The sequence below is a fragment of the Nomascus leucogenys genome, chromosome X, assembly GCF_006542625.1.
Source record: "Nomascus leucogenys isolate Asia chromosome X, Asia_NLE_v1, whole genome shotgun sequence".
NCBI classification, from domain to species: Eukaryota; Metazoa; Chordata; class Mammalia; order Primates; family Hylobatidae; genus Nomascus; species Nomascus leucogenys.
Window position 1 is genome coordinate 34962017 of NC_044406.1, and position 15544 is coordinate 34977560.

General features: G+C 35.4%; 1 protein-coding gene and 1 pseudogene across 1 annotated transcript in view; both read right to left on the bottom strand.

The window, feature by feature from the left end:
* FAAH2 (fatty acid amide hydrolase 2) overlaps nt 1-15544 on the bottom strand; it is a 218276-nt gene that overhangs the window by 146351 nt on the left and 56381 nt on the right. Inside the window, exon 5 of the mRNA XM_030806665.1 lies at nt 15134-15253. Within this exon, the coding sequence (XP_030662525.1) occupies nt 15134-15253 (120 nt within the window). The remainder of the gene's footprint in view (nt 1-15133; nt 15254-15544) is intronic.
* On the bottom strand, nt 7218-7290 carry LOC115833510 (annotated as a pseudogene).

Sequence of the window (15544 nt, forward strand, 5' to 3'; positions counted from 1 at the left end):
TGATTTTGTATGTTGATTCTTGTATCTTGAACCTTTACTGAATTCATTTATAAAATTTAAATATTTTTGGTGAAGTTCTTAGGTTTTTCTATATGTAAGATTATATCTTTGGCAAATAGAGATTATTTAACTTCCTCTTTTTCTAATTGGACGCCTTTTATTTATTGCTGTTGCCTGGTTGCTCTAGTTATCACTTCCAGTACTACATTGAAAAGTAGCAAACATGGGTATTCTCATTTTGTTCCAGTTGTTAGAGGAAGTGCTTTCAGCATTTCCCCAGTTAGTATGATGTTACCTGGTGGGTTGTCATATGTGGCCTTTATTATTTTTAGGTATGTTGCTTCTGTGCCTAGTTTTTTGAATTTTTTACCATGAAGGCATGATAAGTTTTATCAAATGCTTTTTCTTTGACAACTGAAATGATAACAAAGTTTTTGTTCTTGATTCTGTTGATGTGATATATCAAATTTACTTATTTGCCTATGTCGAACCATCTTTACATCCCTGGTATAACACCCACTTATTCATAGTATGTGGTCTATTTGACATGTTGTTAGATTCAACTTTGCTAGTATTTTGTTGAAGATATTTGTTTCTAGGTATATTAAAAATATTGGCATACATATATGTGTGTGTGCATATATATATATATATATATTTGCTTCCTTATTTTGTTTTGGTATCAGAGTGATCCTGGCCTTGATGAAGTTGGAATTAATTCACTCCTTTTCAAGTTTTTGGAATAATTTCAGTATGATTGGTATAGTTCTTTATTTATTTGGTAGAATTCAGTTGTGAATACATCCATTCTTGGCTTGTTTTTGTTTTGAGACTCTATAGCAGCTTCAGGCTTATTAGTCATTAGTTGTCTGCTCAGATTTTCTATTTCTTCCTGAATCAATCTCAATAGATTTTATGTTTCCAGAAATGTATCTGTTTCTGATAGGTTTTCTAGATTCTAAGCACACCGTTTTCATTAATAGTCTCTGATAATCTTTTTTTATATCTGTGGTATAAATTTTAATGTTTCCTTTGTTATTTCAGTGTTTATTTGGGTTTTCTTCCTTTTTTGTTAGCTTAGCTCACAGTTGATCAATTTTGTTTATCTCTCCAACTTCTAATTTCATTGATTCTTTGTATTATGTTTTTAGCTTCAACTTCATTTAGCTCTGTTTTAATCTTTGCTATTTCTTTTCTTCTGCTACATGTAATCTTGATTAGTTTAGGCTTTTCTAGTTGATTAATGTGCATCATTAAATTGTTACTTTGTAATCTTTGTGCTTTTTTTGGATGTAAGCCTTTATTGCCATATACTTCTCTCTTAACACTCCTTTTGCTGTATCCAACAAGTTTTGCTATGTTGCATTTCAATTTTCGTTTCAAATATATTTTGCTTTCCACCTTAAATTCTTTATTGACCCAATGGTCATTCACAAACATGTTGTTTTCTTTCAATATATTTGTATAGTTTCTAAAGTTCCTGTTGGTATTAATTTCTAGTAGTGTTCCACTGTGGTCTGAGAAGATACTTGACATAATTTCAATTTTTAAAAATTGTGTTGGAGCTTTTTCTTGTGGCCTATCCTGTGGTTTATATTGGAGAATGTTCGATGTGTTGATGAAAAGAATGTGTATCCTTCAGTTGTCAGGAAGAATGTTCTCTAAACGTCTATTACATCCGTTTAGATTCACAGCCTAGTTACAACAAATGTTCTTTGTTGAATTTCTTTCTTGACGATCTGCCTAATGTTGTGAGTGGGGAATTAAATCCCTAATTATTATTGTATTGCAATCTATCTCCTCTTTTGGTCTAGTGATACTTATCAATCTGGATGCTCCAATGTTGGGTAAATATATAATTAGAATTGTTATATTCTCTTGCTGAATTGATTTCTTTATCATTATATAATTACCTTTTTAATTGTTTTTGATGTAATGTCTGTTTGATCTTATAAAAATGTAGCTACTGCTGCCCAATTTTGATGTTCATTTGGAAGGATCATTTTTTCTACCCCTTTTCTTTCAGTTAATAGTTCTTTTAAAATAAAGTAACTTTCTTGTAAGAAGAATTTGGTTAGATTGTTTTTTACAATTTTGTCAATCTGTATCTTTTGCAATTTTAATCTGTTTATGTTCATAATTATTACTGACAATTGAGGTTTTCTTCCTGCCATATTGTCAACTGTTTTCTGTTTGTTTCATAAGTTATTTTTTTTCCCACATTGTTTGTCATTGTGGTTTGGTGGAATTCTGTAGTAGTGCCATTTGATTCCTTTCTCTTCCATTTTTGTGTGATTGCATTTCCAGTGAGTTCTATTTTTGTGTGTTTTCATCATGGTAAATGTCCTTTTGCTTTCATGTGTTTTCATAATGGTTAATGTCCTTTTGCTTTCATGTTTAGGACTTCGTGAGCATTTCTTGTAGGGCCAATCTAATCATGACAAATTCCCTCAGCATATTTGTATGGGAAAGACTTTATTTCTCCTTCATCTATGAAGGCAAGTATTGCTGAATATAGTATTCACAGTCAGCAGGGTTGTTTTTCTTTCTACACTTTGAATATATCATCTATTTATTTTCTGGCCTTTGAAGTTTCTGCTGAGAGGGTCATTGTTGTCAGATGGTTTTTTTAAATAGGTAACTAGATGACATTCTCTTGCTGTTCTTAAAAATCATTGTTCACATTGACTTTGGACAGTTATAATGTGCTGTGATGAAGATTTTTTGTATTCTGTTTCTTTAGATCACTGAGCCTCTTGTGTTTGGATGTCTAAACCTCTTGGTAGACTTGGGAAGTTTTCATCTGTTATTTCATTAAATATGTTTCCTAAACTTTGATCTATCCTCACATTTAGGAATATTAATAACTTTTATATTCAGTTGTTTTATGTTGTCCCAAAGATCTTGGAGGCCTTGTTTTTTTTTTTTAATTTTTTGCTCTCTTATTTTTGTCTGAAAGAATTATTTCAAAAGACCATTCTTTAAGTTGTAAAATTTTTTTCTTCTATTTTGTATAGTCTATTCTTGAAGCTTTTGAATGTATTTTGTATTTCCTTAAATTAATTCTTCAGTTCTGGAATTCCTGTTTTAAAAAATATATATATAAAACATTTAAAATATATATGTGTATAAAACATTATATATATAAAGTATATATATATATATAACATTTTGGTAAATTTCTCATTTATATCCTGATTAGTTTTTCTGTGTTCTTTGTATTGGTATTCAGACTTCTCTTGCATCTCACTGAGCATCTCTGTTTTGGATTCTTTATATGGAATTTTGAGATTTTTTTTCTGTTGTTTAAATCTCTTGCTGGTGAATTATTGTGTTCCTTTAGGGGTGTCATATTTCCATGCTTTTTCATGTTTCTGTGTCTTTATGTTGACATCTCTGCATCTGGTGTAACAATCACTTCTTTCTATTTTTAAATTTACTTTCCTTTGGGGAGACTTTTTCCTGAAGGTGTTTCTATAATGATGGTTGTGTTGAACCCTTTGGCTTTGCCTCAAGATGCATGCAGCAGTTAAATCTCTGTATAGCATTTTTGGTTGTAAATAGCTATCTGCACTTTCCCTCTGTGAGTTAGGGTATGCTTGTTAGTGAAGGCTTTAGTAAAGTTGTGCTAGGGACTGACACCAGTTGTGCCTGTCTTCGGGCTTCAGTGGTCACAGTGGTAGCTAAGAGCATCCATCCTCATGCCAAGGGGTGGTGTACACTGGTGCCCACATTGGTGGTTCCAGGTGGGCCAATTCTTGGGCCTCTGGGTGTCTTTCTTGAATGGCAATTGTGTTATCAGTGAACTAAGTAGGAAAGTGGGCTCTTAAGCCCCTGTGCAGTCAAAATAGTGTAGGCAATAGCAATAGCAATGTAAGATGTCCTTCTGGTTCCCAAGCATTATGTGCTCATGTTGGCAGTGGTCATGGTGGGCTTTTTGGGTCAGCAACTAATGCTTGCAAGTAGAAGCCAGTTGAAGTGGTAGTTGCAGGGTGTTTAGGCCAAATCTCAGTTCCCTAGGAAGAGTGCTCAGGTGCCTCAAGTGGTGGATGGGGTTGTGCAATCTGCAGGACCCCAAACCATGCATTCTCTGAGGCAAAGGCAAAGCTGGACCTGTGGGCTTACACTTATGTCTTTCAATGGTGAGTGCAGGGAAGGTCTGCAGCCTGGAGCACCTAAAATAGGAAATGTAGGCACTACACTAGTGATCAGAGGATGTTCCACCAAGGCCTAGAATCAGACCCAGTGAGGTCATTTCTCTCCAACCAACCACAGATAACTACTATGAACATTCAGAAATGCATAAGAGCCAAGTTGTTGAGTAAGGGCCTATCTACCAGCCATTACCCTTTTACGCTATTTACTAGATTACAGCCTAAGTTACAACATCAAAAAAATTTTTGCCAGTATACAGTGCCTGAGAAACCCAAGGCAAAAATCCAATCACTAATAAAGATCCTATAAAGAACCCTGGCCTTCTGAAAGCACACAGAATTAAAACCAACTGACTATAATCAGCTTTCAACACAGTTAAGGGAACACCAGCCCCCTCAGAGGAGAAACAATAAGTGCAGGAATTATGAAAATTAAAAACAAAACAAAACAAAACAAAAACTGAGCATCCCCTTACCTCCAAATGAACAAACTAGCCTTTCTGACAGATATGGAACTCATTATCTGAATGGAAAGAAAACTCATCAAGATTCAGGAGACAGTTGAAACCCAATCCAAGGAATCCAGGGAATCCATTAAAATGTCCTAAGAGCTGAGAGATGAAATAGTCATTTAAAGAAAGAACCAAACAGAGCTCCTGGAATTAAACATTTCACTACAAAAAGTTCATAATACAGTAGGAAGTATTGACAGCAGAATAGACCAAGCTGAGGAAAGATTCATAGAGCTCAAAGACTAGTTTTTTTTAAACTTTTTTTTTTTTATACTTTAGGTTTTAGGGTACATGTGCACAATGTGCAGGTTTGTTACATATGTATCCATGTGCCATGTTGATTTCCTGCACCCATTAACTCGTCATTTAGCATTAGGTATATCTCCTAATGCTGTCCCTCCCCCCTCCCCCCACCCCACAACAGTCCCCAGAATGTGATGTTCCCCTTCTTGTGTCCATGAGTTCTTATTGTTCAATTCCCACCTATGAGTGAGAACATGCGGTGTTTGGTTTTTTGTCCTTGCGATAGTGTACTGAGAATGATGTTTTCCAGTTTCATCCATGTCCCTACAAAGGACATGAACTCATCATTTTTTATGGCTGCATAGTATTCCATGGTGTATATGTGCCACATTTTCTTAATCCAGTCTATCGTTGTTGGACATTTGGGTTGGTTCCAACTCTTTGCTATTGTGAATAGTGCTGCAATAAACATACGTGTGCATGTGTCTTTATAGCAGCATGACTTATAGACCTTTGGGTATATACCCAGTAATGGGATGGCTGGGTCAAATGGTATTTCTAGTTCTAGATCCCTGAGGAATCACCACACTGACTTCCACAATGGTTGAACTAGTTTCCAGTCCCACCAACAGTGTAAAAGTGTTCCTATTTCTCCACATCCTCTCCAGCACCTGTTGTTTCCTGCTTTTTTAATGATGGCCATTCTAACTGGTGTGAGATGGTATCTCACTGTGGTTTTGATTTGCATTTCTCTGATGGCCAGTGATGATGAGCATTTCTTCATGTGTTTTTTGGCTGCATAAATGTCTTCTTTTGAGAAGTGTTGTTCATGTCCTTTGCCCACTTTTTGATGGGGTTGTTTGTTTTTTTCTTGTAAATTTGTTTGAGTTCATTGTAGATTCTGGATATTAGCCCTTTGTCAGATGAGTAGGTTGCAAAAATTTTCTCCCATTTTATAGGTTGCCTGTTCACTCTGATGGTAGTTTCTTTAGCTGTGCAGAAGCTCTTTAGTTTAATTAGATCCCATTTGTCAATTTTGGCTTTTGTTGCCATCGCTTTTGTTGTTTTAGACATGAAGTCCTTGCCCACACCTATGTCCTGAATGGTATTGCCTAGGTTTTCTTCTAGAGTTTTTATGGTTTTAGGTCTAACATTTAAGTCTTTAATCCATCTTGAATTAATTTTTGTATAAGGTGTAAGGAACGGATCCAGTTTCAGCTTTCTACATATGGCTAGCCAGTTTTCCCAGCACCATTTATTAAATAGGGAATCCTTTCCCCATTTCTTGTTTTTGTCAGGTTTGTCAAAGATCAGATAGTTGTAGATATGTGGCATCATTTCTGAGGGCTCTGTTCTGTTCCATTGATCTATGTCTCTGTTGTGGTACCAGTACCATGCTGTTTTGGTTACTGTAGCCTTGTAGTATAGTTTGAAGTCAGGTAGCATGATGCCTCCAGCTTTGTTCTTTTGGCTTAGGATTGGCTTGGCGATGCGGGCTCTTTTTTGGTTCCATATGAACTTCAAAGTAGTTTTTTCCAATTCTGTGAAGAAAGTCATTGGTAGCTTGATGGGGATGGCATTGAATCTATAAATTACCTTGGGCAGTATGGCCATTTTCATGATATTGATTCTTCCAACCCATGAACATGGAATGTTCTTCCATTTGTTTGTATCCTCTTTTATTTCATTGAGCAGTGGTTTGTAGTTCTCCTTGAAGAGGTCCTTCACATCCCTTGTCAGTTGGATTCCTAGGTATTTTATTCTCTTTGAAGCAATTGTGAATGGGAGTTCACTCATGATTTGGCTCTCTGTTTGTCTGTTATTGGTGTACAAGAATGCTTGTGATTTTTGTACATTGATTTTGTATCCTGAGACTTTGCTGAAGTTGCTAATCAGCTTAAGGAGATTTTGGGCTGAGACAATGGGATTTTCTAGATATACAATCATGTCATCTGCAAACAGGGGCAATTTGACTTCCTCTTTTCCTAATTGAATACCCTTTATTTCCTTCTCCTGCCTGATTGCTCTGGCCAGAACTTCCAGCACTATGTTGAATAGGAGCGGTGAGAGAGGGCATCCCTGTCTTGTGCCAGTTTTCAGAGGGAATGCTTCCAGTTTTTGCCCATTCAGTATGATATTGGCTGTGGGTTTGTCATATATAGCTCTTATTATTTTGAGATACGTCCCATCAATACCTAATTTATTGAGAGTTTTTAGCATGAAGGGTTGTTGAATTTTGTCAAAGGCCTTTTCTGCATCTATTGAGATAATCATGTGGTTTTTGTCTTTGGTTCTGTTTATATGCTGGATCGGTGCTCTACACGTTCAGAGAAACTTCTCTAGTAACATACTATAGAAATGATCCCTGAAAGTATGGTCTTAAAGACTAGTTTTTTAAATCAACTCAGTCAGACGAAAATAAAGAAAAACAAATAAGAACAATATACAAAACCTCCAAGAAATATGGGATTATGTAAAGCAACAAAATCTATGCATCAGTGGCATGCCTGAGAGAGGAGAGAGAATAATTAACTCTGAAAATATATTTGAAAATATAGTCCCTTAAAATTTTCCTAATCTTGTTGGAGAGTTTGACAGGCAAATCAAAGAAATACAGAGAACTCTGGCTAGGTACTATACAAGATGACCATCCACAAGGAACACAGCCATCAGATTCACCAAGGTCAATGGCAAAAGTAAAATCCTTAAAGGCAACTAAGGAAAAAGGTCATATCACTTTCAAAGAGAACTCCATCAGGATAGCAGCACGCCTCTCAGCAGAAACCTTTAAAGGCAGAAGACACGGGGGTGTATTGTCAGCATCCTCAAAGAAAAGAAATTCCAACTAAGAATTTCCTGTCCTGGCAAACTAAGCTTCATAAACAAAAAATAAAGTCCTTCCCAGATGAAATGTATTACCACCAGACCAACCTTAAAAGGGGTCCTTAAGGGAGTGCCAAACATAGAAACAAAAGAATGATGCCTGCTACCACAAACAATTCAAGCAAATAGCCCACAGATAATATAAAGCAATTACACAATGAATTCTACAAAACAACTAGCTAACAACGTGAGTACAGAATCAAAATCTCATCCATTAATACTAACCCTGAATGTAAATGGTCTAAACACCAAACTAAAAAAGCAACCATCTGCTCTCTTCAAGGAATTTCTCTCACATGTAATAACACTGAAAGGCTCAAAGTAAAGCGATGGAGAAAAACTTACCATGCAAATAGCAAACAAGAAAAGCAGGAGTTGCTATCTTTTTATAAGATAAAACAGATCTTAAACCAACAACAATCAGGAAAGACAAAGAAGGGCATAATATAATGATAGAGGATTCAATTCAACAAGAAGACTGAATTATCTTATATATACATGTACCCAATTTGGAGCACTCAAATTCATAAAACAAGTTCTTTTTGATGTAAGAAAAAAACTCAGCCACACAATAACAGTGGGAGATTTCAAAACCCCACTGACAGCCTTAGACAGATCTTTGAGGCAGAAAACTAACCAATAAATGAAGGATATAACCTTAACATTTGACCAATTGCCCCTGATCGACATCTGCAAAATAGTCCACCCAACAATCATGGAATATACATTTCTCTCATCCGCACATGGAATGTATTCTAAGATTGACCACGAGTTTGGTCATACAGCAAGTCTCAATAAATTAAAAAAATTTTAAATCATACCAAACATGCTCCTGGATCAGAGTGAAAAAAGTATAGAAACCAATATAAATAAAATATTTCAAAAATTCATGAACACATGGAAATTAAATAACTTTTTCTTGAATAACTTTTGGGTGAATGATGAAATTAAGGTATATATCAAAAGATTATTATAAGTTAATGAAAATAAAAAATAACTTACCAAAATCTTTGTGATTCAGATAATGCACTGTTAAGAGTAAAGTTTAAAATGTTAAAAGCCTGAATCAAACAGTTAGAAAGATCTAAAATCAGTGATCTAATCACACCCAAAGGAACTAGAAAATAAATTACAATCCAAACTCAAAGCTTACAGTAGAAAATATATAACTATAATTGGGTAGAACCAATGAAATTGACAGGCAAAAGTTTGTACAAAAGATCAATTTAACCAAGAGTTTCTTTTTTGAAAGAATAAACAAGATAGACTGCTGGCTAGATTAACAAAGAAAAAAAAAGTCCAAATAAATGCAATCAGAAATGATAAAGGTGAAGTTACAACTGATACTACAGAAATACAAAAGATCCTTGGTGGTTATCATGAACACCTCTATGGACACAAATTAGAAAATCTAGAGAAAATGGATACGTTTCTGAAAACACACAATCTCTGAAGATTGAACCAGGAAGAAAGAGAATTCTTGAAAAGACAAATAACAAGTTTTGAAATTAATTCAGTAATTAAAAAAAAACCTACCAATGCAAAAAAGCCATCGAACAGATGGATTCACAGCTGAAGTCTACCAGAAATGCAAAAAGAAAGGGAAGGGAAGGGAAGGGAAGGGAAGGGGAGGGAAGGGGAGGGAAGGGGAGGGGAGGGAAGGGAAAGGAAGGAAGAAAACCTGGTACCAATACTACTGAAACTATTCCAAAAAAAAAAATTGAGGCGAGGATGCTCCTTAACTCATTCTAGAAATCAAGCATCCTGATGCCAAAATCTGGCACAGACACAACAACAAAAGTCATGACTATATCCCTGATGAATACAGACAGAAAAAAACTCAACAAAATACTAGCAAACTTATTTCAGCAGCACATCAAAATGTTAATTCACAACAGTCGGGTAAGCTTTACTCCTGGGATGCAATGTTAATTCAACATAAGCAAATAAAAAAAAATTATTTACCACATACACAGAATTAAAAAAAAAAGATATAATCATCTCAATAGATTCAGAAAGAGACTTCAATAAAATCCAACATTCCTTCATGATAAAAACCCTAGAAGGCTAGTCATCAAAAGAGCATACATCAAAATAATAAGAGCTAATTATGACAAACCAACAGCCAACATCATATTGAATGGGCAAAAGACAGAATAATTCCCCTTGAGACCTGCAGTAAGACAAAGGTGTCCAGTTTCACCACTCCCATTCAACATAATACTGGAAGTCCTAGCCAGAGCACTTAGGCATGAGAAAGAAATAAATGGCATTCAAATAGGACAAAGACAAAGTCAATCTCTCTCTGCTGACAATATGATTCAAAAAGACTCTCCCAAAAGGCTCCTGGAATTGATAAATGACTTTAGTAAAGTTTCAGGACACAAAATTCATGTACAGAAATCAGTGGCATTTCCACACTTCAATAATACTCTTGGTGAACCAAATAAAAAATGCAATCCCATTTACAATAGCCACACCAAAACTACAATATCTAGAAATACCACTAACCAAAGAAGTGAAACATCTTTACAAAAAGAACAACAAAATACTGCTGGAAAAATACTAGAGATGAAACAAACAGAAAAATATTCAATTATCATGGATTAGAAGAATCAATATCATTAAAATTGCCATACTTTCCAAAGTAATTTACATATTCAATGTTATCCCTATCAAAATACTGTTATTTTTCACGGAATTTAAAAAAAAAGCTATTCTATACGGTGTAAGGAAGGGATCCAGTTTCAGCTTTCTACATATGGCTAGCCAGTTTTCCCAGCACCATTTATTAAATAGGGAATCCTTTCCTCATTTCTTATTTTTGTCAGGTTTGTCAAAGATCAGATAGTTGTAGATATGCGGCATCATTTCTGAGGGCTCTGTTCTGTTCCATTGATCTATGTCTCTGTTGCGGTACCAGTACCATGCTGTTTTGGTTACTGTAGCCTTGTAGTGTAGTTTGAAGTCAGGTAGCGTGATGCCTCCAGCTTTGTTCTTTTGGCTTAGGATTGACTTGGCGATGTGGGCTCTTTTTTGGTTCCATATGAACTTTAAAGTAGTTTTTTCCAATTCTGTGAAGAAAGTCATTGGTAGCTTGATGGGGATGGCATTGAATCTATAAATCACCTTGAGCAGTATGGCCATTTTCACGATATTGATTCTTCCAACCCATGAGCATGGAATGTTCTTCCATTTGTTTGTATCCTCTTTTATTTCATTGAGCAGTGGTTTGTAGTTCTCCTTGAAAAGGTCCTTCACATCCCTTGTCAGTTGGATTCCTAGGTATTTTATTCTCTTTGAAGCAATTGTGAATGGGAGTTCAGTCATGATTTGACTCTCTGTTTGTCTGTGATTGGTGTACAACAATGCTTGTGATTTTTGTACATTGATTTTGTATCCTGAGACTTTGCTGAAGTTGCTAATCAGCTTAAGGAGATTTTGGGCTGAGACAATGGGTTAAAGACTTAAATGTTAGACCTAAAACCATTAAAATCCTACAAGAAAACCTAGGCAATACCATTCAGGACATAGGCGTGGGCAAGGACTTCATGTCTAAAACACCAAAAGCAATGGCAACGAGAGCCAAAATTGACAAATGGAATCTAATTAAACTAAAGAGCTTCTGCACAGCAAAAGAAACTACCAGCAGAGTGAACAGGCAACCTACAGAATGGGAGAAAATTTTTGCAACCTAATCATCTGACAAAGGGCTAATATCCAGAATCTATAATGAACTCAAACAAATTTACAAGAAAAAAACAACCCCATCAAAAAGTGGGCAAAGGACATGAACAGACACTTCTCAAAAGAAGACATTTATGCAGACAAAAAACACATTAAAAAATGCTCATCATCACTGGCCATCAGAGAAATGCAAATCAAAGGCACAGTGAGATACCATCTCACACCAGTTAGAATGGCCATCATTAAAAAAGCAGGAAACAACAGGTGCTGGAGAGGATGTGGAGAAATAGGAACACTTTTACACTGTTGGTGGGACTGTAAACTAGTTCAACCGTTGCAGAAGTCAGTGTGGCGATTCCTCAGGGATCTAGAACTAGAAATACCATTTGACCCAGCCATCCCATTACTGGGTATATAACCAAAGGACTATAAATCATGCTGCTATAAAGACACATGCCCACGTATGTTTATTGCGGCACTATTCACAATAGCAAAGAGTTGGAACCAACCCAAATGTCCAACAACGATAGACTGGATTAAGAAAATGTGGCACATATACACCATGGAATACTATGCAGCCATAAAAAATGATGAGTTCATGTCCTTTGTAGGGACATGTATGAAACTGGAAAACATCATTCTCAGTAAACTATCGCAAGGACAAAAAACCAAACACCGCATGTTCTCACTCATAGGTGGGAATTGAACGATGAGAACTCATGGACACAGGAAGGGGAACATCACACTCCGGGTACTGTTGTGGGGTTGGGGGAGGGGGGAGGGACAGCATTAGGAGATATACCTAATGCTAAATGACGAGTTAATGGGTGCAGGAAATCAACATGGCACATGGATACATATGTAACAATCCTGCACATTGTGCACATGTACCCTAAAACCTAAATATAATAATAATAATAAAAAAAGCTATTCTAAAACTCATATGGAACCAATAAAACATCTAAACAGCCAATGGGATCCTAAGGAAAAAAAAGGCAAATATATCACTTTACCCAAGTTAAAACTGTATTGTACGACCAATGTAACCAAAACAGCATGAAACTGTTATAAAAACAGATACATAGACCAATGAAATAGAATGGAGATCCCAGAAATAAAGCTGCAAACCTACAATGATCTGATCTTAGACAAAATTTACAAAAGCAAGGGTAACAGGACTTCCTATTCAATAAACAGTGCTGGGATAACTGGCCAGCCATATGCAGAAAAATATAACTGGATCCCTACCTTTCACCATATGCAAAAATTAACTAAATGTAAATTAAAGATTTAAACATAAGATCTCAACCTATAAAAATGCTAGAGGAAAGCGTAGGAGATACCTTTCTCAACACTGGACTAGCAAATAATTTATGGCTAAGTCTCCAAAAGCAATTTCAAAGAAAATTTGACAAGTGGGACCTAATTAAGCTAAAGAGCTACAGCACAGCAAAAGAAGTTATCAAAAGAGTAAACAAACAGTCTACAGAATGGGAGAAAATTTTCAGAAACCATGCATCCAACATAAGTCTAATATACAGAATCTATAAGACACTTAAATCAACAAGCAAAAAGTAAATAATCAATTAAAGAGTGAGCAAATGACATGAACGGACACTTCTCAAAAGAAGATGTACAAGCAGCCAACAAACCTGTAAAAAATTATCAATATTACTAACCATCGGAGAAATGCTTATAAAGACAACAATGAGATACTGTCTCACACAAGCCAGAATGGCAATCATTGAAAAAATCCAAAAATAACTGATGCTGATGAGGCTGCAGAGAAAAGAGAATGCTTATATACTGTTGGTAAGAATGTAAATTAGTTCAGACCTTTGGAAAGGAGTTTGGAGATATCTCAACTTAGAACTGCCATTTAACCCAGTAATCCCATTACCAGATATATACTCCAAGGAAAATTATTTGTTCTACCAAAAAGACACATGAACTCATATGTTTATCACAGTATTCAGAATAGCAGAGACATGGAATCAATCTAGCTTCCCATCAACAGTGGACTGAATAAAGAATATGTAGTACCTTTACACCATGAAATACTATGCAGCCATAAAAAGGAATAAAATATTCCTTTGCAACAATATGGATGCAGTTAGAGGCCGTTATCCTAAGCTAATTAACACAGGAACAGAAAACAAACTACCTCATCTTCTCACTTGTGTGTGGAACTCAACCTTGAGTACACATGGACAGAAAGAAGAAAACAATAGAAACCAGAGCCTACTTAAAGGTGGAGGATGGGAGGAGGGCAAGGATCAAAAAACTACCTATCAGGGACTGTGCTCACTACCTGAATGATGAAATCATTTGTACACCAAACCACATGGACACACAATTTACCCATGTAATAAGCCTGCATATGTGCCCCCTGAACCTAGAATAAAATATGGAAGGGAAAAAAAATAGGTCAACTCCTAGAAGGCCAATTTTCAGTACTCTTTTTGTGCGTAATTCTTTAAAGTCATGAAGAGCCGGGATTTATCTTTCTTTTCAACTTTTAAGTTTAGGGGTACAAGTGCAGGTTTGTTACATAGGTAAACTTGTGTCATGGGGGTTTGTTCTACAGATTATTTCATCATCCAGGTATTAAGCCTAGTACCCATTAGTTATTTTTCCTGATCCTATCCATCCTCCCACCCTCTGCCCTCTGAAAGGTCCCCAGTGTTTGTTTTTCCCCTCTATGTGTTCACATGTTCTCATCATTTGGCTCCCACTTATGAGTGAAAATATGTCACATTTGGTTTTCTGTTCCTGTGTTAGTAACAGAAGGATAATGGTCTCCAGTTCCATTTATGTCCCTGCAAAGGAAATGATCTTGTTCTTTTTCATGGCTACATAGTATTCCATGGTGTATATGGAACATTATTATAATACTGATTCCTAAAAACCATAATCAAATGAGGATTTATTCTTAGCATATTTTTATGATTAATCTAAATTTCAAAATATTCTTCTTTATTATATCACAATTCTATTTATTAGACTACCTTATATTACCTTTAAATCACTTTTTGAAAGTCTAGAAGATTTAAGTTCCTTGAACGCAGGGACTCTGCTTTGACATTCTTACCACCATAAATAATACAAAATAAATACTGCTTGAATTCATTGAAAAAACAGTAAATGCCAATAAGTGGAGTTTCAAGGTGACAGAATTTTACTTTTTCTTTCCACTGTTTCTAAAATTGTGTTTTTTTATCCTTTAAATGAGGGAAAATCAAATTTAACTCACAAGTCATTTTAGTATAGTGGATAGAAAACAGCCTCCTGTAATCCAAGTAGGTTTGAATCCTAGCACTATGATTTACTTGTTTAACTATTTAATTTGGGGCTGGTTCATTTAATCTTTCTGAGCTTTGCATTTGTCATTTGTAAACTGGGGATATCTTTCTGAAAAAAAAAAAAAAAAACTACCATAAGTATTAAAAGAAATTAGTTATAGGAGACCCTTGCACAATTGTGTGCACCAGTCCCAGAGTTGGTGCTCAATAAACAGTAGCTAGTTTTATTTAAGAATATTGAGAAATATATAATAATCACCTTGATAAACAAGATAATCCTGCTAGGAACAAAATTTCTGAATCGCTCTGAATTATAAAAGTAGAACCACCCTTCTGATCATATTAACATTACCTGGAGAAGGCTTGTGTCCAAATATACCATTGAAGAAAGCAGGCATTCGAATGCTACCACCAATATCAGAGCCCACACCAATCACTGAGCAGGCAGCTGCCAGTGTGCAGCCCTCACCACCTACAAGAAACACAAAATACTTGCAAATAAATAAATCTAATATACTATTTGATGGAATATCTTTTTCCATCTTTTCACTTTCAACCTTTTTGTGTCTTTAGATCCAAAGTGAGTCTTTTGTTCACAGCATATATTTAGAACATAATTTTATTCTATTCATCTATATTATTTGAGAATATTAAGCTATTTACATTTTAAAGTAATTACTGATAAGGTCTTCCCTGAGGATATTTCTTCCCTGGGTCTGTGTTTGTGTGTCTGCTTTTTCTTAATTCTCCCATATAGAAAAGA